This window comes from Phyllobates terribilis, unplaced genomic scaffold (assembly GCF_046119375.1).
Source record: "Phyllobates terribilis strain yellow unplaced genomic scaffold, ASM4611937v1 Scaffold_1__5_contigs__length_1240528914, whole genome shotgun sequence".
NCBI classification, from domain to species: Eukaryota; Metazoa; Chordata; class Amphibia; order Anura; family Dendrobatidae; genus Phyllobates; species Phyllobates terribilis.
In genome coordinates this window covers 1,067,465,508-1,067,492,343 of record NW_027362761.1, presented here as the reverse complement: position 1 = coordinate 1,067,492,343, position 26,836 = coordinate 1,067,465,508, and the positions used below count along the sequence as shown (strand labels likewise).

Genomic DNA, 26,836 nt, shown 5'->3' with positions numbered 1-26,836 from the left:
GTATCAAAGGTGTCCCTCAGCCGGGTTAGTATCCCTGCGACAGTCCTCCCCCCAGGTGGCCAGGACTTTACCTCCCTTTGGGCTGCCCCGGTTAATTGGGCCACCAGGATGCTCACTTTTTGCTCCTCTGTGAGGGGGTACACCTGGAAGAGGCTATCCAGCTTTTCTCTAAAGTCATGCAGGGTATGTGACTCCCCTGAGTACTGGGGTAGCCAGGCTGCCCCCGGGATATAGGGCATGGTGAAAGGCATGACCGCAACAGCGGTGGCGCTGGCGGGGGTTGAAGCGGTGAAGCTCTCCTCCGTATCCGACATGCTTCTCCCCCCTAGTGGACCGTGGCCTACCTTGCGATGATCCTCTTCCATAGGCTGCGGCTCCGCAGTGGATCGTCAGGGTTGAGGACCTTCCGTCGCGCTCCTGTGACGTCGGCGTCTGCTGGGCTCCTTCCAGGACCTTACGCAACGTCCAGACGTGAGGCGGGGCTTCAGTTCTCGCGCGCTTTCGGAGTCCACGCCCCTCTTCTTCCCGCGCGGTGTCCTCAAGATGGCGTCCAATGGCGGGAAAACTCCACGTATGGCGGGAAGAAGGCCGAAGATGGCGCCGGATGGCGGGAAAACTCCACCGATGGCGGGAAGGAAGCGGAAGATGGCGCCGGATGGCGGGAATCTTCACCACAGGTAAGTTTGAACAGTCTTTTTCAGGCACGCAGTACCCGGTGGTTGCGGGCACGAAATCCTGCCGACTACGCCAAAAGTTGACGCGCCCCTGGGCCTGTGTCGCGCTGCGTTGCGCACGCGGGAGCTTACCCGGAGCCGGATCTCTTGAGGGTTGTAGTCTCGTGGCGGGGATCCGGTCCGTGCCCAGGGAGTCAGACTAAGTGGCGCTGTATTAGCGGTAGATGTTGGACGACTACGCCACCCGTTGAGTACAGCTGAGGAGCTGCTGCTGCAGGGCAGACCGCTGAGGCCGGTGGTAGGATTGTGCAGCGTGATAGTATAACCCCCAACGGGAGGGGTATGGCCTCAGGGCAGCCGACGTGGATGATGGGGGTAGCAGGAACCACTCGGAGACGGTACGGTGTAGTTCAGGGTCTTTACTAGTGACAAAGATAGACCCTCCCGGAGTACTGGCTAGCGATTGGGGCCTGGTCAGTCCTTGAGCAGATGGGATCTCCCCTGGCCAGGCGGAGTTGTAGGCCTCCCAAACTAACGATACTCTTCCGGCTACCTTGCTAGAGGCGGGTATAAGTAGCCCACGTCCCTGAGTGTACCGTGTGGTGCTCACCCGTATGGCCGGTGACTCGGGGCCTTCTAGTAGCTTCCGCTCCACGACGGCGGTGCTGGTCCCACGCGTGTGACCGTGCCTTCGGGTTTCTGGGCCAGAGGACCTGCAATCCCCTGCCGGTCGGTTTCTGCTGCTGGATAGGAGTTAGTCCCCACAGCCTGGGACTCCGGGTTCGGTGATAACTTCTCAGTCAGGGCGAGCTCTGCAGCTGCCAGCCCCTGACTCCTTGTAGCACTGCTCCCACAGAGCTCCTGATGTTCTTTTCCTATATCTGCTTCTCTGTCTCTACTTCTTCTCTACTCACTAACCCTGCCTCAGCCCTAGGTTTATATAGGGGAAGTTCTTCCCCTCCCAGGACTGGGCAGGAGGTGTGGCATGCATAGGATCCCTGACCAAGAGATCTCCCACCTGCTCTCAGACGTAATATCTCTATCACTGTGGCAACCAGACCCCTGGGGTGTCACATTCTCCATGAGTGATGCTCCTATCTGGAGCTTAATTTGAACAGACATATTTTGACGGCTTCTGAGTTTGGCTCGTCCTTCCCCAGACAATGCCCAAACTGGATCTTGGAGTTGTCGGACGGGAATCAGACACCGGCTCTTCATGGCTTTCAGCCTGAAACTTCCCGTTAGACCAAGGCCACCACTTGCCAAGGAGACCATCACTATTATCTGTGGAGAGGAATCACTAACGCCATGGGCAGCCTCTCCTACTGACCCAAGGTTTTGGGACTCTCCAAACATCACAGAACAAAAACCGTCAGGGTGTTCCCAGCAACCGCTTATGCTTTTCCTGACAAACACGGTCAACCTTTTTGGATTCTGCGTAGGTAGCTGCCTCTACAGGCTGGGGAACAGGAGGTTTTTGGGAGGATAGGGCCAGACGTGATAGTTTTCCTCTACGCCTCGCTCGTCTGGACTGCCTCTTGAGGTTGGGAAGGGAAGTATTCTGCTTTGTCTGCCAGACACAGTCATCCCTCATGATAGCTGCCTCTTCCAGCTGGGGAAGGGAAGTATTCGCAGAAGAATCAGGGTTAGGTTCATCGAAGACCATCAGAAAGGCCTGCAGGTCCGAGATGATAGGATCCCTTACTTCCCATAGGGGGTTAAGCCATCTCAGGGCATCTCCTGCTAAGTAGGACATTAGGAATGCCACTTTAACCCAATCAGAGAGAAAATTAGCATAGAATTCAAAATGTTGCATGCAGTGCTCCACGAACGGTCGGCATTGTTTAGGATCCCCATTGTACCATGGTGGATCTGCGGGGACTGGGGCAGATAGCCTCACTTGCGTTGGTGTATTAAAAAATTTCTTGCCGCGTATATTCGCACGACAAAGGTTCAAAAGTTTCCAAGAGCGAAGGACCGTGAGGCTCAGCGAGGACCATGGCCCGAGCAAACTGTTGCGCTCACACCTGGACTGTTTGCCGTAAGCGTGGATTGTGATCCCACTGGGCCACAAACTGAGGAGTGCCTGGAGGGGCATGACTAGGGGCCTCACCAGATCCGACCTCGGACGTACGGCTGCTTAACAGCTCCATGATCCGAGGAGGGACGAGGGAGGTGGGTCAGGTGCTACACCAGGACAGACCTCGGTCACACGGCTGTTGACCCACACCGAGGTATGCAGGTACTGGCGGGTTTGGGTGGTATGCAGATAAACACTGGCAGGTGCAATAGGACCAGTGGATGCAGTTAGGCAGGCAGGCACTGGCGGGCAAGGCTGATATACAGGCAGGCAGACTGGCATGCATATAAGCACTGGCAGGTGCAAGAGGACCAGCGGGTGTGGACAAAAGTGGAACCGCAGGTGCAGACAGGAGCGGAGTGGAACCGCAGGTGCAGAGCAGAACCGGCGGTGTGGAGCGGAACTACAGGTGCGGACAGGAGCGAAGCGGAACCGCAGGTGCGGACAGGAGCGGAGCCTCAGGTGCGGACAAGAGTGGAGCGGAACCGCAGGTACAGACAGGAGCGGAACAGCAGGAGCGGAGCAGAACCGCAGGTGCAGATAGGAGCGGAACGGAACCGCAGGTGCAGAGCGGAACTGCAGGTGCGGGCAGGTTCTGACAGGAGCGGATCAGAACCGCAGGTACGGACAGGAGCGGAGTGAAACCACAAGTGCGAACAGGAGCGGAGCAGAACTGCAGGAGCGGAGCGGAACCGCAGGAGCGGACAGGAGTGGAACCACAGGAGCGGAGCCGCAGGTGCGGACATGAGTGGAGCGGAACCGCAGTTACAGACAGGAGCGTAACAGCAGGAGCGGAGCGGAACCACAGGTGCAGATAGGAGCGGAGCGGAACCGCAGGTGCTGAACGGAACTGCAGGTGCGGACAGGAGCGGAGCAGAACCGCAGGTACGGACAGGAGCGGAGTGAAACCACAAGTGTGGACAGGAGCGGAGCAGAACTGCAGGAGCGGAGTGGAACCGCAGGAGCGGAGCGGAGTCGCAGGAACGGAACTGCAGGAGCAGAGTGGAACCGCAGGAGCAGACAGGAGCGGAGCGGAACCGCAGGAGCGGAACCACAGGTGCGGACAGGAGCGGAGCGGAACCGCAGGAGCGGACAGGAGCGGAACCGCAGGAGCAGACAGGAGCGAAACCGCAGGAGCGAAGCGGAACCGCAGATGCGGTCAGGAGTGGAGCGGAATCACAGGTGCGGACAGGAGCGGAGCGGAACCGCAGGTGTAGACAGGAAGGAATAGTGCAAGCGCAGTCTGGCAAGACAGGTCTCTGTTCACAATGAACAGACAGGGTAAGGAAAGCACAGAAGAATAGCAAGTACACAGAGGAGAGATACAGGGACAAGTAAACGGGACAAACAGAGCCAGATACACAGAAGGTACTTACAATGAAGTAGCGAGTGGACACACACACCAACTGAAGTACAGAGACGACAGGTAGGATATATGTTCTGGTACAGACACTGCAGGATATGAAAAAGGTACTGGAACAGGCCAGGCACAGAAGGTAAAGGGAAAGATGAGACATAGAATCTAACAGGTAATGGGCTAGGACACAGTTCAGACAGGAACTGACACAGGAACGGGATAGAAGTACAGACTTGAGTACTCAGCCCCCAGGGTGGCAGAGACAAGCAAGAGACAGGACAGGACAGGCAAGAGACAGGACAGGCAAGAGACAGAACAGGACAGGCAAGAGACAGGACAGGACAGGCAAGAGACAGGAAAGGACAGGCAAGAGACAGGACAGGCAAGAGACAGGACAGGCAAGAGACAGGACGTGACGTTGCTCAGTCACATCCCCCTGGGTGGAGGTGCCTTAACTACCCAGTGACTCACCGCAATAGGCTGGGGATGCATTAGGAATGCGCGCACTGTTCCTTTAAGAATCGGGAAGTGCCGCCACCCTAGACATGCAGCCAAGATACATGCACACAGCAAGCAGAAGAACATAGTGCACAGCCTGGATTGGTGGGAAGGTTGGCGACCTTGCATGGTGGGAGATAGGAAGCCATGCCAGCACGCCGCCAAGGATGTTACAGTGACTTTTTGAACGCAAAATTGGCTGGAATCGAGAGAGGACTCCATGTCGAGTTTGGAGAGCCCCTAATTTGCCTAAACATTGGAAAACCCCCACAAGTGACTCCATTTTGGAAACTAGACCCCTCAAGGATTTTATCAAGGGGTATAGTGAACATTTTCAACCCAGAGGTAGGACACAAAATTTGATAACATTAGGTCATCATATTGAATAAGTTGACATTAGTCTTGAGCGTAAGTGCTCGCTACTTGAGTTTGTATCGGGTACTTGGGTATGCACCAAGTATCGGGAGTGCTCGAATGACATGCTCGAGTCCCCGCCCCGCCTGTTTTAAGGTTGTTAGACACCCAAAAAAAAACATGCAGGGATTGCCCGTGCATGGCAGGCAATCGCCGTGTGTTTTTTTTGGCTGAATAACAGTCGCAAAACATATGGAATGGAAACTCGAGCATGTCACTCAAGAACCCATGATACTCGGTGCATACCTGAGCACCCGATGCAAACTCAAGTAGCGAGCACTTGCGCTCAACACTAGTCACCATATCGTCATCTTTTATGTTTTTTCTTTACTTTTGAAAAAATCCCAACCCTAATACAACCCTAACCCTAACACAAACCCTAACCCCAACCCTAATACAACCCTAATACTAACCCTAACCGTAACCCAACCCTAATACAACCCTAACACTAACTCTAACCGTAACCCTAACCGTAACCCAACCCTAACCCTAATCCAACCCTAACACAACCCTAATCCTAACACAACCCTAATCCTAACCAAAACCTAATTCTAACCATAACTCTAATCCTAGAGTTTATTTTTTACGGCGTTCCTCGTGCTTTATAAGTGATTAGATGACTTTATTATTCAGGTCAGTGCGATTGCAGCGATACCAGATTCATATCGGGTTTTTATGTTTGGCAGCTGTCACACACTAAAACACACTTTTCTTTTGCAAAGACTTGTTTTGGCAATCATTTTTCCATATTTTGGCCGACAGAGTCATGTAAGGGATTGTTTTTTGTGGGACAAGTTGACGTTTTTATTGGTACCATTTTCAGACAAATTAAATTTTTTGATTGCTTTCTATTCCAATGCTTGGGAGGCAGAATCAACAAAAACTAACAATTCAGGAATTTTTTTTTAGGCCGTTCTGTGTGTGGTAAAATTGATAAGTCAGTATTATTCTGCGGGTCAGTACGTTTTCAGCGATACTACATTTATATCTTTTTTTTATGTTTTGCCGATTTTACACAATAAAAACTATTTTATAGAAAAAATTTTTTTTTTTGCATCGCTTTATTCTGGGAGCTGTAACTTTTTCATTTTTTTGCTGATGGAGCTGTATCATGGCTTGCTTTTTTGCGGGACAAGATGACATTTTCAGCGGTATGATTTTTATTTACACTTGTCTTTTTGATCGCATTTTATTCCATTTTTTGTTTGGCAGTATGATGATAAAGCATCGTTTTTTGCTTCGTTTTTTTTTTTTTTTTTTAACTGTGTTCACTAAAGGGGTTAACTAGTTCGAAAGTTTTATAGGTCAGGTCATTCCGGATGCAGCAATACCAAATATTTTATTGTTTTTTTGTGTTTTTTCATAATATTTATTTATGGGTACAGTATATTTTTGTTTTTTGGGGATTATTTTTCAACATTTTTTTTTATATTTTTACAATTGTTTTTTCACTTTGTTTTTCACCTTCTGACATTTTTACACTTTGTCCCACTATGGAACTTTCATTTTTTGCAGGCTGAACACTTGCATAGCATAGGGATGCAGCAGTACAAGTTACAGTGGGTATGGAAAGTATTCAGATGCCTTCAAATTTTTCACTCTTTGTTTCATTGCAGCCATTTGGTAAATTTATTTTTTTTAATCATTAAAGTACACTCTGCACCCCATCTTGACTGAAAAAAAAACAGAAATGTGGAGGAGTCCTGAGGAGATAATTTGCATATTCCCACTGCATTTTGGGGTAAGTGAAGAGTCTCCGCGAGCTCAAAGAACACTGGATTTTGGCTGTTGGAGCTGAAAAGAGGACATCGGCAAACCAGGGGAGGAGTCCTGAGGAGATAATTTGCATATTCCCACTGCATTTTGGGGTAAGTGAAGAGTCTCCGCGAGCTCAAAGAACACTGGATTTTGGCTGTTGGAGCTGAAAAGAGGACATCGGCAAACCAGGGGAGGAGTCCTGAGGAGATAATTTGCATATTCCCACTGCATTTTGGGGTAAGTGAAGAGTCTCCGCGAGCTCAAAGAACACTGGATTTTGGCTGTTGGAGCTGAAAAGAGGACATCGGCAAACCAGGGGAGGAGTCCTGAGGAGATAATTTGCATATTCCCACTGCATTTTGGGGTAAGTGAAGAGTCTCCGCGAGCTCAAAGAACACTGGATTTTGGCTGTTGGAGCTGAAAAGAGGACATCGGTAAACCGCTTTTTTTTTAAGCTTTTTTCACTGTTTTCAGAACATTAACAATAAGAACATGGAAGAGTCCAGGAGCCATTTGGTGAGCTGCATATCCTGCTACATGTTCACAGACTTGCCAGTGGAAAAGCCAAACTTCACATGCCAGAAATGCAAGCTTGTGTCCCTGTTGGAGGAAAAGTTGCGAAATCTAGAAGAGAGGTTAACTACCTTGAAAATCATTAAGGAAGGTGAAGAGTTCTTAGACAGAGCAGAATTATCTCTTCATGATTCAGAAAGAGAAGAAATTCGAACTGCACCTGACGAAACAGAGGAATGGAAGCATGTGACCCACAGAAGCAGGAGGATCGAGAGGCAGTCAGCACCCATACTGCTCAGGAACCAGTACCAGGCTCTCACGCAGGAGAACCATGAAGAAATACAGCAAAATAAGACTTTGCCAGCAATGAATAACCTTGTAAGCCCTCAGAATCCTCCTGGATGGAGAAAGAAGAATGTTGTGAAGAAAAAACGGAGAGTGGTGGTCATGGGGGATTCCCTGTTAAGAGGAACAGAGGCCGCTATCTGCAGACCAGACATAACCTCAAGAGAAATGTGCTGTCTTCCAGGAGCAAAAATTAAAGATGTGTCTGACAGGATATCAAGACTCTTCAGACCTACAGATCACTACCCATTCCTGCTAATACATGTGGGGACAAATGACACCGCAAGAAAGGACCTGGAAACCATCAAAAGTGACTTTGAAGACTTAGGCAAGAAAGTGAAAGAATTGGGAGCGCAGGTGGTCTTCTCATCCATCCTCCCAGTGGATGGCCATGGAACAATGAGGTGGAATAAGATTCTACAGGTGAACAACTGGCTACGTCGATGGTGCCGTCAACAAGGATTTGGATTTCTGGATCACGGAATGAATTACCTATACGATGGACTACTTGCTAGAGATGGGGTGCACCTTACGAAGACTGGAAAACATGTATTTGGAAGTCGCCTTGCTACACTCATCAGAAAAGCTTTAAACTAGAACAATGTGGGAAGGGAAGCAAAAGGCCAGAAAAAGCCATACAGCTGACAAATACTATTGAGATCTCTGCTACTGGAAGTGGAAAGGAAGAACAAAGACAAAACAATTTAAATAATAAAAATATGGGAGGAAGAGAAACCAATCACAAACTAAAATGTTTTTATACAAATGCACAAAGCATGGGCAACAAACAAGGAGAATTGGAACTACTAATGCAGGAAAAGGAATATGATGTCATTGGAATCACTGAAACTTGGTGGGACGATACACATGATTGGAATAAAAGGCTAAAAGGATACAACTTATTTGCAAGAAACAGACTTGATAAACGAGGAGGAGGTGTTGCATTGTATGTTAGAAAAGTGTATATCTGCACAGAGATTGAAGCTTCAGAAACTGGGAGTTCTGTGGAAACTGTTTGGGTAAGAATACAAGGAGAGAACAACGGAAAGGACACCATTGTAGGCATTTACTACAGGCCACCTGGGCAAGCTGAAGATATGGATGAACTCTTTATGTATCAAATGACCAAGTTCTCCAAAAAATATGACGTAGTGGTCATGGGAGATTTCAACTATCCAGACATTTGTTGGGAATCTCTCTCAAGTAAAACTAACAGGTCAAGCAAATTCTTATCCTCTCTTGCTGACAACTTTATCTTCCAAAAGGTAGGGGAGAAAACAAGGGGATCTGCTACTTTGGATCTAATCCTTATAAACAGGGAGGAAATGGTTGAGGAGGTAAAGGTGGCTGGGACCCTAGGAGGCAGCGATCATGCTATTATAGAATTTTGGATAACTAGAGGAGGAAGACATGTGAAGACTCAAACTTCAAGGTTAGATTTTAGAAAGGCAGATTTTAAGAGACTCAGAAAGAGAATAGGAGGGATCCAATGGCTGGATGTCCTTAAGGACAAAAATGTCCAGGAAGGATGGGAAATTTTTAAAAATGAAATTCTCAAAGCACAATCGTTAACAATCCCGAAAAGTAGGAAGAATGGGAAGCATTTAAGGAAACCAGGATGGATGAACACAGAACTTAAACACATGCTAAAAAGAAAGAAAGAAATGTTTATTAAATGGAAAGAGGGAGGCATATCTAAAGAAGATTATAATGCAGTCTGCAGATCCTGTAGGGCACGTATCAGGTTAGCTAAAGCTGACAATGAATTAAGGCTTGCAAGAGATGTCAAAAGCAATAAAAAAGGATTTTGGGGGTATGTCAAAAGTAAAAGAAAAGTCAAAGATGCTATAGGATTTTTACAGGATGAAAATGGAGAAATGGTAAGAGAGGATGTTGAGAAGGCCGAACTTTTTAATTCCTATTTTGCATCTGTTTTCTCTCAGAAAGAAAATGTAACATCAACTGATCTTCACTGTCCTTTTAAAGGAATAGAGGAATCCAAGTTATCTGTAAACAGAAAGATTGTGAGGGAATATTTAGCTAACATAAATGAGTTCAAGTCTCCAGGTCCAGATGAATTACACCCCAGAGTACTGAAGGAGATCGTAGAAGAAATTTTAGAACCACTCTCCATAATCTTTGAAAATTCTTGGAGAACAGGAGAAGTCCCAGAAGACTGGAGAAGAGCAAATGTTGTTCCTATCTTCAAAAAGGGGAAGAAGGTGGACCCAGGGAACTATAGGCCGGTGAGTCTGACTTCTATACCAGGAAAGATCTTTGAACAAATTATTAAACAACATGTATGTAAGTACATGGATAAGAATGAAGTGATTAACCAGAGTCAGCATGGGTTTGTAACTAACAAGTCATGTCAGACTAACTTAATTTCCTTCTATGACAGAATCACTGACTGGGTGGATCAGGGAAATGCTGTAGATATAGTATATCTTGACTTCAGCAAAGCATTTGACAAAGTATCTCACACCATCCTTATTGAAAAAATGACCAAGTATGCAATGGACCAGGCAACTGTTAGGTGGATTCATAACTGGCTTAGTGATCGGACTCAAAGGGTGGTTGTAAATGGCTTCACATCCAGCTGGATGATTGTCTCAAGTGGGGTACCACAGGGCTCCGTCCTGGGACCTGTATTGTTCAACATCTTTATCAATGATTTAGATGAAGGAATTGAGGGTAAACTGATTAAATTTGCTGATGACACAAAGCTAGGAGGGATAGCTAATACTAGAGAAGAGAGAGAGAGGATTCAAAAAGACCTAAATAAACTGGAGCAGTGGGCAGCAACCAACAGAATGGTTTTTAACAGGGAAAAATGCAAAGTACTACATCTGGGCAATAAAAATGAAAAAAGCATATACAGAATGGGAGGAATAGAGCTAAGCAACAGTACATGTGAAAAAGACTTAGGTATACTAATAGATCATAGACTGAACATGAGTCAACAGTGTGATGCAGCAGCAAAAAAGGCAAATACAATTCTGGGATGTATTAACAGAAGCATACAGTCTAGATCACGTGAAGTCATTATTGGTCTTTACTCCTCTTTGGTCAGACCTCATCTGGAATACTGTGTACAGTTTTGGGCACCACATTTTAAAAAAGACATAGACAAACTGGAGCAAGTTCAGAGAAGAGCGACCAGAATGGTGACTGGTCTGCAAACCATGTCCTATGAGAAACGGTTGCAGGATTTGGGAATGTTTAGCTTGCAAAAAAGAAGACTGAGAGGAGACTTAATAGCTGTCTACAAATATGTCAAGGGCTGTCACATTGTAGAAGGATCATCTTTATTCTCATTTGCACAAGGAAAGACTAGAAGCAATGGGATGAAACTAAATGGGAGGAGACACAGATTAGATATTAGAAAAAACTTTTTGACAGTTAGGGTGATTAATGAGTGGAACAGGCTGCCACGAGAGGTGGTGAGTTCCCCTTCAATGGACGTCTTCAAACAGAGGCTGGACAGACATCTGTCTGAGATGATCTAGTGAATGCTGCTTTGAGCAGGGGGTTGGACCAGATGACCCAGGAGGTCCCTTCCAACTCTACCATTCTATGATTCTATGATTCTATGAAATTTTTGCAAATTTATTAAAAAAGAAAAACTGAAATATCACATGGTCATAAGTATTCAGACCCTTTGCTCAGACACTCGTATTTAAGTCACATGCTGTCCATTTCCTTGTGATCCTCCTTGAGATGGTTCTACTCTTTTATTGGAGTCCAGCTGTGTTTAATTAAACTGATAGGACTTGATTTGGAAAGGCACACACCTGTCTATATAAGACCTCACAGCTCACAGTGCATGTCAGACCAAACGGGAATCATGAGCTCAAAGGAACTGCCCAAGGAGCTCAGAGACAGAATTGTGGCAAGACAGAGATCTGGCCAAGGTTAAAAAAGAATTTCTGCATTACTCAAGGTTCCTAAGAGCACAGTGGCCTCCATAATCCTTAAATTGAAGAAGTTTGGGACCACCAGAAGTCTTCCTAGACCTGGCCATCCAGCCAAACTGAGCAGTCGTGGGAGAAGAGCCTTGGTGAGAGAAGTAAAGAAGAACCCCAAGATCACTGTGGCTGAGCTCCAGAGATGCAGTAGGGAGATGGGAGAAAGCTCCACAAAGTCAACTATCACTGCAGCCCTCCACCAGTCGGGTCTTTACAGCAGAGTGGCCAACAGAAGCCTCTCCTCAGTGCAAGACATATGAAAGCCCACATAGAGTTTGCTGAAAAACACATGAAGGACTCCCAGACTATGAGAAATAAGATTCTCTGGTCTGATGAGACGACGATAGAACTTTTTGGTGATAATGCTAAGCAGTATGTGTGGAGAAAACCAGGCACTCCTCATCACCTTCCCAATATAATCCCAACAGTGAAACATGATGGTGGCAGCATCATGCTATGGGGTGTTTTTCAGCTGCAGGGACAGGATGAATGGTTGCAATTGAAGGAAACATGAATGCGGCCAAGTACAGAGATATCCTGGATGAAAACCTCTTCCAGAGTGCTCTGGACCTCAGACTTGGCCGAAGGTTCACCTTCCAACAAGACAATGACCCTAAGCACACAGCTAAAATAACAAAGGAGTGGCTTCAGAACAACTCTGTGACCATTCTTGACTGGCCCAGTCAGAGCCCTGACCTAAACCCAATTGAGCACCTCTGGAGAGACCTGAAAATGTCTGTCCACCAACGTTCACCATCCAACCTGACGGAACTGGAGAGGATCTGCAAGGAAGAATGGCAAAGGATCCCCAAATCCAGGTGTGAACAAACTTGTTGCATCATTTCCAAGAAGACTCATGGCTATACTAGCTCAAAAGGCTGCTTCTACTCAATACTGAGCAAAGGATCTGAATACTTATGACCATGTGATATTTCAGTTTTTCTTTTTTAATAAATTTGCAAAAAATTCTACATTTCTGTTTTTTTTCAGTCAAGATGGGGAGCAGAGTGTACTTTAATGAGAAATAAAAATTTACTTTTTAGAATTTACCAAATGGCTGCAATGAAACAAAGAGTGAAAAATGTAAAGGGGTCTGAATACTTTCCGTACCCACTGTAGATAGCTAGATCATGTGCAGTGCACGATCTAACTTCCTGATGCCCGGTGACCCAGATGTCACCATAACAACATCGGGTAACCATGGCAACGATGACAGCGCGTGGTCTCCGATCCAAGGTAAGAGGGGCTCTCTTAATTCCGCATGCCCCCGGAATGCTGCGATCGACTTTGATCGCAGCATTTCGGGGGGCTAATGTGCAGGACCGCTCCTGGCACATAGTACCGGGTGTCAGTTGTCAGAATCAGCTGACACCCGGCGGCGATCGCACCTGCACAGCCTCTGTGCAGGCGCGATCTGTGAGGCATAATAATACGTACCTGGTCATTAAGGCCCAGGTCACAGAGATGTATTATTACGCTTCAGTTCAAAAAGGAGTTAAAGGCGTGATAAAAAAAAAAGTCATTGTAGTTGTTTAATCATTTAGAGAATGGCAAGCCTGTTGCAGATCCCCCAAAATACTATTTTTTCACTTCTAGTTGGGAAGCCGTTGCTTCTTTAATTTCAAATCACCACACTGGTTTCTGCTCACTAAATAAAAGGATAATTTTTGGATAATTTATGAAAAAGTTATCGCTTATTCATTTAGCAAAGAACAAGTATCTTGATACTCCTCAAATAGGGATACTTTTTCCACAAGTGACAATGCCATTGCTTCTTCCATTTGCATCACAAATGTATAAACAGCAGCAGAGCAGGCATCTGCTCCCAAAAAGGGATAATTTTTGGACCACTTTTACAATTTAAGAAGACTAAATAATCTGCCACAGTCCAGTGTTATTAAACTGAGTGCTGGTTAATTCTTGTTACCATACGGTTGCCTATTATAGCGAGCTGTGCTTGCATTAAAGAGCTTGAAGAGGGTTCAATACAGTGCTAGGAGACCTCAGAGTGTTACACACATCTGTTCTGGGCAATTAGAGGATTTTCAATATTGAGATTCACAGCAAATCAATTTGCTGCGAATGCAATTTTTGGTGTAAAAATCCAGCAAATTCAAATTTTAAAATATTCGATCGTCTTTAATAATTTCTATCAAATTTCTAACAGCCACCTGATTTCCCCTTCATAATGGGGAAATGGAGACTATTAGTAACAGGAATGATAATTCTGAGTAGTCAATTTATTTAAATGTTACCAATAATGCATGATATGAATAATGTATGTATTGCAACAACAAAGTGCAAAGGTTTAAAGGAATGATGCTCACGAATTATTATTCTGTGGACAAATGTAAGTATTTACTAAAACAGTCATGTCAGGAGAGCCGACAGAGTACTCTCTAGTCTAGGTTAAAAAAAACACAAAGTTTTAAGGGGCAGTCATCAATCTTTAGAAGTGAACGGCCTCCAGCCTTGTATCTTCCTAATTGTCAGGGTTGTGATGCACTTGATAGTTTGTACCAGTATCATCACTGCACCACTGGCTCAAACTGTGGACTCTCCAACGCTGCAAGAATATGCAGCTTTGCAGGAGCAGACCGACATAAGAAGGAACCTGTGCAATAACAATATTTTAGTCCTCTAAAGTCCAATAGCTCAACATAATGCCCAATGCCACCTGCATTAGAGGTGGAAGGCTCCTTTACTTTTTGGATCCTTATGCGACTGCACAGGTTGCACCAATGGTATGTCCACCCCTGCAGCTTTGCCTCTGCAGTTATCAGAAGAGTGCAGTGGCACAGTATCTAGCTGGAACGGGAGCTAACAGTGCACTATAGAAATCCAGCCAGCCCCAGAGCAGCCCTTGCAAGCTCTATTTTTACTTTTACTTCTACTGAATATTGGCTAGGAATTCTAGCAGCGATGGTTGGTGACGCAGGAGATGAGCAGCAAACAATTAAATAAAAAATTACTTAGTTCTTGAAAACGCAGATGATTTTTAATGACAAGTAAATTGGAAAGTTGCTTGTTTTACAAGCATCTTACAATTTTACCATCTAAGATGATTAGCATAACTCTATAACTTGAAAGCCGAATTTCCAGAGGCCTAACTTTTCCAGACAAAGAAACTTGTCTTTATAACATAATCCATTGTATAAAAAAATAATAATTCTAGGCTAAAAGTTAATAAAGTCATTTTAATTTTACTTTGTTTTTATAATAGTTGGCAAATCGTTTTCCTGTATTTCAGACTACAGAATGCAAACTTTAATGAACTAAATTGACCATCAGCATTTATGCAATAAGCTGAGGGTGGCTGCTCTGCCAGGAGGGGGTATGTGTGTTCCTGCACATCCTAAAATGGATACATAAAATTATAAGACGGAAATCCTAAGAACATCCTCATGACGCATGATGTTACTGTAGGCCTAAGAAACATCAGCAGCAGTTGACACATCAAGTAACAGAGGCAATCACCAGTGTAACATTGTGCCATCGATATAACTTGGTTTTCCCCATAGATTTATTACCTGCACAGTCCAAATCACAACGAATCCTCCTGTCTCTTAATGAGAAGGTTGATGGTCCTGCAGTCTGCAAAGCATTAAAGTGAGAATAAATGAGGGTCATTCGTCACAGGAGAAATAGGCTGCTGAAGGCTGTTGTAACAAGCGTCATGACAATGATACGTAGACTGCAGAAAGACGCCCAACCATTTACACTTCATTTCATGCAGTAATCTATCACCAAACACTTTTATTGGGACTACTGTAATTCTCTAACAGGCGGACACCCTAATTGCTGCATAAGATGGTTCTGCCAGTAGTGAGGTGATCATTCTAACGCAACTATATGACAATTTCCATCCCGTGATTCTTCTTTTTGTTTATTGATAGCACATGCACGTCATAAATTGTTATAATATACATATTATCCTCATTTTTCTTTCACCAGCTATGTCATTTACATTTGTTTAACCCCTTAAGGACTTGCCCGTTTTAGGACAATAGGACAAAACTATTTTTTAATTGTCAAATTAATTTGTTTATTGATGTAGCTTGTTTTTTTAAGGATGAGTTGTATTTTATTAGTGGCAGAATTCTGGGGTACATGTAACTTATTGCCTAACTTTTATTGTGTTTTATGTGAAGAAATAGAAAAAATAACCAGCAATTCTGTTGTCATTTTTTCATGTTTCATGTGCTGCACAAATAAGATGTTACCTTTCTTCTGTTACAGACCACAATAATGGCAGTAGTAAATTTATAAAGTTTTATTTATGCTTTACAACTTTTTTTTTTACAATAAACATACTGTTCGAAAAAAAAATATTTGTTTTTGTGTTGCCATTTTCTGAACCATACGTTTTACAATTTGCTATAAATGGAGTCATATGAGAACTTATTTTTTGTATGACAAGACGTAGTTATCAATGATTCTATTTTATAGTAAATATTACTTTTTATTAAATCTTTTTGGAGATGGAGTGGACAAAAGAAACACCAACTCTGGATTTTATTTTTTGCAGGTTGATATAATAATAACCAATTTATATACTGTAGTTTTTCATGCTGTACTTATCTCACTCAAAATAAATTAATTTTTTAAATAAATTAATTTTGGGAGTTCCATATTCCAAGGCCCATAACTTTATTCTTTGTTTTTCTGTAGTCAGAGTTGTGTAATGGCTTATTTTTTGCACGACAACTTGTAGTTTTCACTACCGATATATTTTGGCAAAACAATTTTTTATACATTTTTGTTACATGTCGTAATAATTGTTATTATTAAGACGTGCACTCAAAAGAATATCATTATTTTATAGCAAGGGTCAATAAAATTACAGTGCTATCCAATTTACATAAATTTTTTACATTACACTACTTTTACACAGGAAAATCACTTTTTAACAAATACATATGCAGCGGGTGAAATAACTATTGAACACCTCACCAATTTTCTACATAAATATATTTCTAAAGGTGCTATTGCCATGAAATTCTCGCCAGATGTCGGTAACAACCCATTCAATCCACACAGGCAAAGAAATGAAACCATAGATATCCATAAATTAAATTAAAACCAGTGAGCTGTCTCTAGACCTTCTCAACCTTATTGTTGCAAAACATACTGATGGCATTGGTTACAGAAATGTATTTTATACTTTGAACAAAAACCTTTGTTGGTGATGACACCTTCAAGATGCCTCCTATATGGATAAACAAGTCACATGCATGGCTCTGGTGTGATTTTTCTTTCATTCTTCCACACAAATACTCTTCGAATCCTGAAGGTTCCGTGGGCTCCTTCTATGAACTCTGAGATTTAGTTCCTTCCCTAAATTTTCTATTTGATTCAGGTCAGGTGATTGGCTGGGCCATTCTAACACTTTAATTTTCTCAACTGAAACCAATTGAGAGTTTCCTTGGCTGTGTGTTTGGGATCATTTTCTTGCTGAAATGTCTTCCCTCGTTTCTTCTTCATCATCCTAGTAGATTGCTGATTTTTATCAAGAATGTCTTGGTACATTTGTCCATTCATCCTTACTTCAATTACTTGAATTTTGCCAGTGCCATATGTTGAAAAACAGCCCCACACCATGATGTTCCCACCTCCAAACTTCACTGTTGGTATGGTATTTTGGGGGTGATATGCAGTGCCGTTTGGTCTCCAAACATGGCATATATTATGGCATCCAAAGAGTTAAATTTTGGTCTCATCTGAACAGACCACATTCTACCAGTATTTCACAGGCATGTCTAAATGTTGTTAAACAAACTTTAAACATGCTTGAACATGCTTTTTGTTTGACAATGGTATCTTGCACGATGAGCATGCATACAGGCCATGAAAATTTAGTGCATCACTTATATTTTTCTTTGAAACAATTGCACCTGCTGATTCCATGTTTTTCTATAGCTCTCCATAGGTGATCTGTGGCACGAGTCACTACAGAAATAACAGTCTCACAAGAGGAGAGAAGAGACTAATATTACTGAAAGAAATATTATGTAAGTGCTACTTACTGGATAAATAAAGGGAGGTCAAACAATCCAAATTCAAGTCCAGGAAAATGGCGCAGTACAAAGGGAGCAGACAAAAGAGTAGTCAGATAACAGGCAAATGGTCAAAATACAGGTAAGGGAAAATAGTCAGGCTGGGTCAGGCACAGAGCACAGAGAGATCAGTCCTACACAGGCAACAGCAAGTGTACAATTGACACTGGGTGAAGGAGCTAGCATGCTTAAGTAGAAGACTAATCAAGGGAAGTGAACACAGATGATTGCAGAAACGACCCAGCAAAACCAAAACAGACTGACAGCCTCCACACAATAGTAACATAGCAGACAAGGAAAGTGTGGAGACCGTGACATGATCTTTGGCTCATGGACAGCTCTTCTGATAATTCTTTTCACTCTTCTGTCTAAAATCTTGTGGCGAGCATCTGGTCGTGGCTGGTTTATGGTGAAATTATATTCTTTCCACTTCCGGATTATGGCCCCAACAGTGCTCACTGGAACCTTCAGTAGTTTAGAAATTCTTATGTAACCAATGCCATCAGTATGATTTGCAACAATAAGGTTGTGAAGGTCTTGAGACAGCTCAGTGGTTTTACCCATCATGAGATGTTTCTTGTGCAGCACCTCAGTAATGAGACCTTTTTATACACCATCAGTTGAACAAGCTGATATTATTTTTCACCAAGTGGCAGGATCGCTTTCTAATTACTGATAGATTTTATCTGGTGTCATGATTTTCCATGGCTTTTTGCCCCTCTCTTTCTTCATGTGTTCAATACTTTTTCCCTTTGTCATTTCTAATTTTTAGTCATAACATAATTTATGAACATGTATGGTTAGATTTCTTTGCTTGTGTGGTTTGGATGGGTTGTTATCGACATCTATTGAGAATTTAATGTCAATAGCACCTTTAGAAATATATTTACTTAGAAAATCGGTGACCTGTTCAATACTTATTTTCACCCTTTGTATATATACACATATATGTATTTTTGTAATTCGCTTCCAAGTGGATTTTGGACCATAAACATATATATATATAAAAAAATATAAAAATTAAAAAAAAACTTGTTACTCAACTCACCACTCACTAATTTTTTTCTAATTTTTATAGTTGCATGGGGGCTTGTTTTTTGTGTAACAAGCTCTACTACTCATTGGCACCATTTTACGATATGTAAACATTTTTGATCACTGTTTATTTTGTTTTTTTTGTGAGGTGGATTTGCAAAAATGCCAATTCTGACACTGTTTTTTCTATTTATTCATTTTTTTTGTGATACTCACCATTTGGGATAAGTAATGACAAACAGTGGGTATGGAAAGTATTCAGAACCCTTTAAATTTTTCACTCTTTGTTTCACTGCAGCCATTTGGTAAATTCTAAAAAGTTATTTTTTTTCTCATTAATGTACACTCTGCACCCCATCTTGACTGAAAAAAAAATGTAGAAATTTTTGCAAATTTATTAAAAAAGAAAAACTGAAATATCACATGGTCATAAGTATCACATGGTCATAAGTATTCAGACCCTTTGCTCAGTATTGAGTAGACGCATCCTTTTGAGCTAGTACAGCCATGTGTCTTCTTGGGAATGATGCAACAAGTTTTTCACACCTGGATTTGGGGATCCTCTGCCATTCTTCCTTGCAGATCCTCTCCAGTTCCGTCAGGTTGGATGGTGAACGTTGGTGGAAAGCCATTTTCAGGTCTCTCCAGAGATGCTCAATTTGGTTTAGGCAATACAAACAGAGAGAAGCATGTCGGCACCACGCCGTATGTAATGATTTACTCACTTTAGCTGGTCTCAGACAGAATCCTCGAAGATTATTCCGGCGGTGAAGCAGCCAAGTGAATATGCAATGTAGAGAAAAGAAAGCAAAAAGGTAGCACTCCTCCGATCTTCTTAAAATATGTCCTTTATTATAATATACGGGACATGTCAAATATAAGCGTGTGGCAGGAGCCCCAAAGGGCGTGCTGGGGAGATGAGTGCAAAGGACAACAGCCGTTTCGCTGCCTTCCCACGCTTCAACGGGTCCAAGGTCAATTGGTTTAGGTCAGGGCTCTGGCTGGGCCAGTCAAGAATGGTCACAGATTTGTTCTGAAGCCACTCCTTTGTTATTTTAGCTGTGTGCTTTGGGTCATTGTCTTGTTAGAAGGTGAACCTTCGGCCAAGTCTGAGGTTTTCATCCAGGATATCTCTGTACTTGGCCGCATTCTTGTTTCCTTCAATTGCAACCAGTTGTCCTGTCCCTGCAGCTGAAAAACACCCCCATAGCATGATGCTGCCACCACCATGTTTCACTGTTGGGATTGTATTGGGCAGGTGATGAGCAGTGCCTGGTTTTCACCACACATACCGCTTAGAATTATCACCAAAAAGTTCTATCTTCGTCTCATCAGACCAGAGAATCTTATTTCTCATAGTCTGGGAGTCCTTCATGTGTTTTTCAGCAAACTCTATGCGGGCTTTCATATGTCTTTCACCGAGGAGAAGCTTCAGTCGGGCCTTTATGGCAGAGTGGTGGAGGACTGCCGTAATAGTTGACTTTGTGGAACTTTCTCCCATCTCCGTACTGCATCTCTGGAGCTCAGCCACAGTGAACTTGGGGTTCTTCTTTACCACTCTCACCAAGGCTCTTCTCCCACGATTGCTCATTTTGGCTGGATGGCCAGGTCTAGGTGGTCCCAAACTTCTTCCATGTAAGGATGATGGAGGGCACTGTGCTCTTAGGAACTTTGAGTACTGCAGAAATTCTTTTATAACCTTGGCCAGATCTATGCCTTGCCACAATTCTGTCTCTGAGCTGCTTGGGCAGTTCCTTTGAGCTCTGTTCTCATTTGGTCTGACATGCACTGTGAGCTGTGAGGTCATATATAGACAGGTGTGTGCCTTTCAAAGTCAAGTCCTATCAGTTTAATTAAACACAGCTGGATTCCAATGAAGGAGTAGAACCATCACAAGGAGGATCACAAGGAAATGGACAGCATGTGACTTAAATATGAGTGTCTGAGCAAAGGGTCTGAATAGTTATGACCATGTGATATTTCAGTTTTTCTTTTTTAATAAATTAGCAAAAATTTCTACATTTCTGTTTTTTTCAGTCATGATTGGGTGCATAGTGTACATTAATGAGGAAAAAATGAACTTTTTAGAATTTACCAAATGCCTGCAATGTAAACAAAGAGTGAAAAATGTAAAGGGTTCTGAATACTTTCCGTACCTATTGTAGTTTTATAGTATATAGTATATGTTGTTATGATACCACATAACTGACTTAGATTTTGACTAGTGCTTTTAATTTTTTTAACACTTTAAAACATTTTTTCAACTTTTTTTTTTTTACAATATTTATTAGTCTCTCAAGGGAACACGCAATCTTATGATCACATTAGTAATACACGGTACTACTTTAGTAGTGCTGTGTATTACACTATCCTGTCAGTGATTGACTGACAGGTAGCTTATCAAGCCCTGCATCCCATGGAATCTGACAGTCTGTGGTGTATAGTGGAAATGATAAAGGCTAGCACTCAACAAAGTGGAAAGGCACGGTGCTAGTGAAGGGAGCCAGTGGTTCCGTCAGTAATAAAACATAAAAATCACTGCACACGTAGAGAGGTATGGTATGCCCTGACAGGATTGCCTACAGCGTCCTCCACCTGAACCACCAGTGACAGTTTCCTTATCTAAGAATTGCCCCTCACTTCTACTTGACTGGTAATTCTTTCTCCTTTGCTTCCCGGATGAATCTATCCACTTGCGACATTGTAATCAAGGCCACAGTGTTGGCCGAAACGTCCCTCAAGCATCACCCTATAAAGTTTCACCTAAAGCATACCATACCTCTCTACGTGTGCAGTGATTTTTATGTTTTATTTAAGGCTGTGGTGTATGGCAGACAGTTTGCCCGGTCTCCGGTTGCCATATCAACCCATCAGTACCCCGTGATTGTGCCAATGGGCTACAGAAGGAGTACTTTCCCATTGTCAAACTCCCCATGTGTTACTGTGACTATTGACAGCTTATGTGGGGTTAAACTGCTAGGATCAGCAAGACTTAATTTTTTAATATTTAATGAACACATTTTTAACTAAAAGAAGATTACGTGTATTACCTGAGGCCGAGGTTTCATTTCCATATTAGCAGAAGGGGCTCTGAAGGAAGCTGAGTAGGATGTTCTTGGTAAAATACATCCTGGTTAAATATATTAAAGAATATGTAATACCACATTTTTTACTAATCAACAGAATTGGACTGTCTGTTTGAAATGTATTTAAAGCACAAATTTCATTTTAGGAATTTTTCAAATCAGGATCAGAAAATAGAAATTGCAGAGTGAATATGTATGCTTGTGATCTCACTCTTGGGGCAATACTTTTTTATATTTAATATGTGTGTTTTAGTAAATACTTGTATCAGTGCTCAATAGAAGTGTTACATGTAAAGATAAGCCAAATGTATCGAACAGGGGCGGACATATCGTTGGTGCAAGGGGCCCGATGGGTAAAGGGCCCATTTTGACTTTCAAAACAGGTGAAGTTGTGCATTATGATGAGCTATTGGACGAGAGAATCGAAGCACACTGTGAGGAAAAGATGGAGAACAAAATGTCTCCATTTTCTTCATTCTGTGAGTCAGTGGAAATCGGATTGTACTCAGACTGAGTGCAGTCCGATGATTTCCACGCACCCATAGTCTTGAATGGGCGCGTCTCAACCGATTTACATGTCAAATTGCAGCATGCAATAAAAAATCAGATCGCACGAGCACTGATAAACTTGGTGCAAATAGCAGCACAGCCACAAGCTAAATTGATTTGAAAAATTCCTTGCACAATGAATCCCCCTTATGTCTCGCTTTTAGGGCTGAATTCTCTTCTGGTGTCAAGTCCATCAGATAGGAAAACTTACTTTTAAAAGTATGCGCAGAACTTTCTCTTTTCTCTAGTAGAAATGGCACAGAAGGAAGGCGAGTTAACACCGAGCCGTAGTTTGATGTCGTATTAATAGTTGCAGGCCTATCCTGAGTGAGATGCACCACAATCTGACATTTACCCTGAAAAAATGCATAAATCCTGCTAAACATTCATATATTTCAGTATGTCATCCATGAAACCACAGATAGATGATAAATATAGATAATATATAAATATGACATAGACTGTCAGAGCAATAGATTGTGTGAAATTGATTTATTTGTACTCACAGATTTCACTAAAACCAAACATGAGGATTTGGTGCTATCCACGATAACCGTTGTTCCAGCCCTTTAATGAAAGTGCATTGTTTTAAGAAAAGGGAAAAGGACAAGGTACAAAACAAAGCTACGTTTCTCCGGTGAGTAATTGGTGCGTTATTGTAGTTGCAGATTTTCTGCTCTTATTTGCTAAAATAATTACTTGCGTTCTTTTTCATGTGTTTTTAACACGTTTTTAGCCCTGCAATTTTTGTCTCTTGGATATGTCATGTTTTAAATAAAGCAGCTTTATTTTTAATATTTCCTGATATTAGGATTTGACAAAACTTTATTGGTACAGTCTTGAGTGGATTACATAAGTTTTTAGTCTGCTACCTGTGGATATTCTACATCTAGTGCAATTCTAGGGGGAAAAAACGCAAATAAAACTCAGCATATCTACAAGAGAATTGATATGTCACAGATTTAAAAAAAAACACTGCAGATCACTTTATGCTACATAAAATATAAGCACAGTGGGCATGAGGTTTCTATAAATCCCAACTACTTTGCTGGAAGTATCAGATGCCGCAGGGTTTTTTTATGCAGGGGAAATACGCAGCGTAAGTGTGGAAACTTAACCTTAGAGAGTAAAGTGCAATTGTAAAAATGATATTTATTCATAAATAATACATTTAGCAAGCCTTAAATTTACTAAACAAATTTTACATTAAAGAGTATCTGTCACTTGCACAAAAAAATGTTGTTAAATACCTTGTAAAACGTCTCTTGATTCTGAGCAACTTATCAAAAAGGACAAAAAGATTTAAAAAAAATCACAGAAAAACGGCAGCACCAAGACGCAATATTGATGCACTGCAGCATGCCCCCAGGGAAAACTGGGAAGAAACACTCTGTTGGTCTTCAAGAAAAGATTTCACATACTGCTCTTCAGAAGCAACAACATGTAAATATCTCTGCAATGGCGTGACGCAGCACAAATTGGAAATGAGCGGCAGAATCAGGGAAGATCAAGGTTTTTTATAAGGTATTTAACTACATTTTTTGTGCAAGTAACAGGTCCTCTTTAATGCAGAATTTAATTAGTACATTTTTGGTGTGCTAATTTTAGTATTTATTAATAAAGATTATAATCTTTACATTTGCACCTCTTTTTTTCTTTTATGTTACGTTCCCACAATGATCTTTTGGTGAGAAAAAAACTGAAAGTTGCGGCAGAATAAGAAGAGCTCAATGATTTTTACAGAGTATTTAACTCAATTTTTTTTATATATATTGACAGGCCCTCTTTAAATAAATGTTAAAAATTCCAACAGAGTACAGCTATGTGTTAGTTTAAAGCTGCCATTGGGATAATAGCTGTAGTCCCATAAAAGTAATATGTTATCTGTTCTCATGATGGTGTCTCAACCAAAATTAAAGAGGAACCAGAAGAGTAGCAAATACAGATATATTTCATAGACTAAAGGTGAATATGATAATGTGCATTAATCATGAATATAAGCATGTGTTACAAGCAAACTTATCAGGTTATAAAACCATCATACTCTGATTTAAACAAGGAGGACTATAATAGATATGTCCAAATGATCCTAGAAATATATGTATAGGTATGGTTTGATGAATATAATAAATAAAATAAAAAGCAAGGTATGTACAGGTGGGTCCCATAATATTAGTAACAGGGAATTGGTCACTGAGGATGAAGAGAAGACGGAATTACCAAATGTGTTCTGTAGCTCCATATGTATCAAAGATGAGAGCAGCAGATGTGTCCAATCCCAGTGCCCATAATATGACATTTAATATACTCAGGTGGTTAAATGTAGATATGGTCCAAGCAAAGCTAAATAAAATAAATGTGAACAAGGCCTCCAGCAATTTATCCAAATGTTCTTAAGGAACTTGGCTCAGTTATTGCTGTGCCCCTACACATAATTTTCAGAGACTCTATAGTGCAGGGGGGACCTTTGGTCCATGGGCCTTAAACTATGTCCTTTTTTCTGGTCCCGGGGCAGATTCCGAGGGACTGCAGTATTCAAGCTGAAGGACAGTCGCAGTGATGTATAAGTTCCAGCCCCAGTGTCTCCTGTGATGTATAAGTTCCAGCCCCAGTGTTTCCTATGATGTATATGCTCCAGATCCAGTTTATTCCATGTGATGTATATGCTCCAGCCTCAGTGTCTCCTATATGCTATATATGCTCCAGCATCAGTATATCATATGTAATGTATATGCTCCTGCCCCAGTGTCTCCTATGTGATTTATGTGCAGCAGACCCAGTGTCTCCTAGGTAATGTATCAGCACCTGTCCAAGTGTCTCCTATTTGATATATGCACCAGCCCCGATGTATCCTATATGATGTATATAGCAGTCTTGGTGTCTCTTTTGTAATTTAGACAGCTATCTCAGAGTCTCCTATGTGATGTATACACAGCAGTCTATGTGTCTCCTATGTGATGTATAAAGCAGTGTCAGTGTATCCTACATGATGTATACAGCAGTTTGTTTATCCTATGTGATGTATACAGCAGTATCAATATCTCCTATGGGATGTATACAGTAGTCTCATTGTAACCTATGTGATTATACAACATACATCCCGCTGCATGAGTTATATAAATGTAACTTGAGCAGTGATGAATTTCCCACTCTGAACATACCTGCATAGTAATATACATTTGTGTTCGAAACAATTAATGTTGCGAGTTCATTACAAAACTTAATGCAAAGAGTTGACTGCTCTCCTGACCGACGCAAAACTGGAAAAGCAACTGCGAGTAGCAACACCATCCCTACCACCTAACATCACAGCCTCACCATAGAGGAGCAGTTCCAGCTGTCACATAGGGGGGACTTAAATAAATGTTTCACCAAATATAGCAAAATAAATTTCAAGTTGATAATTTTGAATGGCCTGTGAATGATGGTATAAATATCCAAATGGCCCTTGGCAGAAAAAAGGTTCCCACCCCTGCTTTACTGACTGGTACTGTACCAAGTGACTGGCACAAAATTTTATTATGGTGCCCAATTTCAAAAATTGCTCCAGGTCTTTCCCTGGTACTTATAGACCAGTAAGCTTGACATTCATTGCGGAAAAAATGTTTGAGGGGCTCGTAAGGGATTATTTACAGGAGTATGTGATAGAAAATAACATAATAAGTGATCACCAGCATGATTTTAATATAGACAAAAGTTGTCAAACTAACCTGATACATTTCTATAAAGAAGTGAACAGAAACCCAGACAGTAGGGTAGCTATGAATATATTGTTTTTGAACTTTGCAAAAGCATTTGACACTGTCCCACACACATGCCTAATGGGTAAATTAAGACCTGTAGAGATAGAAAATAAGGTTTGTAACTATATAAACAACTGGCTCAACCCAGAGAGTCATGGTGGATGACTGCTTCTCTGAATAGTATCTGGTTATAAGTGGTGCACCCCAGGGGTTCAGTGCTGGGTTCACTGTTATTCAACTTATTTATTAATGGTATAGAAGATGGTATTAAGAGTGTTGTTTCTATTTTTGCAAATGACACCAAGTTATGCAGTATAGTGCTGCCTATGGAAGATGTTCATAAGTTTCCAGCTGAGTTGGACAAACTGAGTGTTTGGGCATCCATGTGGCAGATGAGGTTCCATGTGGAGAAATGTAAAGATATGCACATGCTCACTAATATGTGGATCCATATGTTCATGATTGAGTAAAACTAGGAGAGTCACTTGAAGAGAAGGATCTGGGTATACTTGTAAATCACAGACTATAAATAACAGCATGCAATGTCAATCAGCAGGTCCTAAAGCATTAGTGCAACTGCATCTGAAATCCGCAGTTCAGTTCTGGGCACCAGTTCCTAGAAAGGATGCCCTGAAGTTAGAAAGGTTAGAAAGGGTACAAAGGAGGGCCTCAAAACTAGTAAGAGGCATGAAGGATTTCAGTTATGAGGAAAGATTAAAATAATTTCACTTATTAAGTCTTGAGAAGAGACGTCTAAGGA

General features: G+C 42.1%; 1 protein-coding gene across 6 annotated transcripts in view; it reads right to left on the bottom strand.

The window, feature by feature from the left end:
* The window catches only part of LOC141159456 (uncharacterized), a 511,885-nt gene that overhangs the window by 109,628 nt on the left and 375,421 nt on the right, over nucleotides 1-26,836 (bottom strand). For all 6 annotated transcript variants that reach the window (XM_073645460.1, XM_073645463.1, XM_073645461.1 and 3 more), the window contains 4 exons: nucleotides 22,840-22,900; nucleotides 22,545-22,689; nucleotides 21,749-21,828; nucleotides 15,138-15,201 (listed from right to left, as the gene is read on the bottom strand). In XM_073645460.1, coding sequence (XP_073501561.1) covers nucleotides 15,138-15,201; nucleotides 21,749-21,828; nucleotides 22,545-22,689; nucleotides 22,840-22,900 — 350 coding nt within the window. The remainder of the gene's footprint in view (nucleotides 1-15,137; nucleotides 15,202-21,748; nucleotides 21,829-22,544; nucleotides 22,690-22,839; nucleotides 22,901-26,836) is intronic.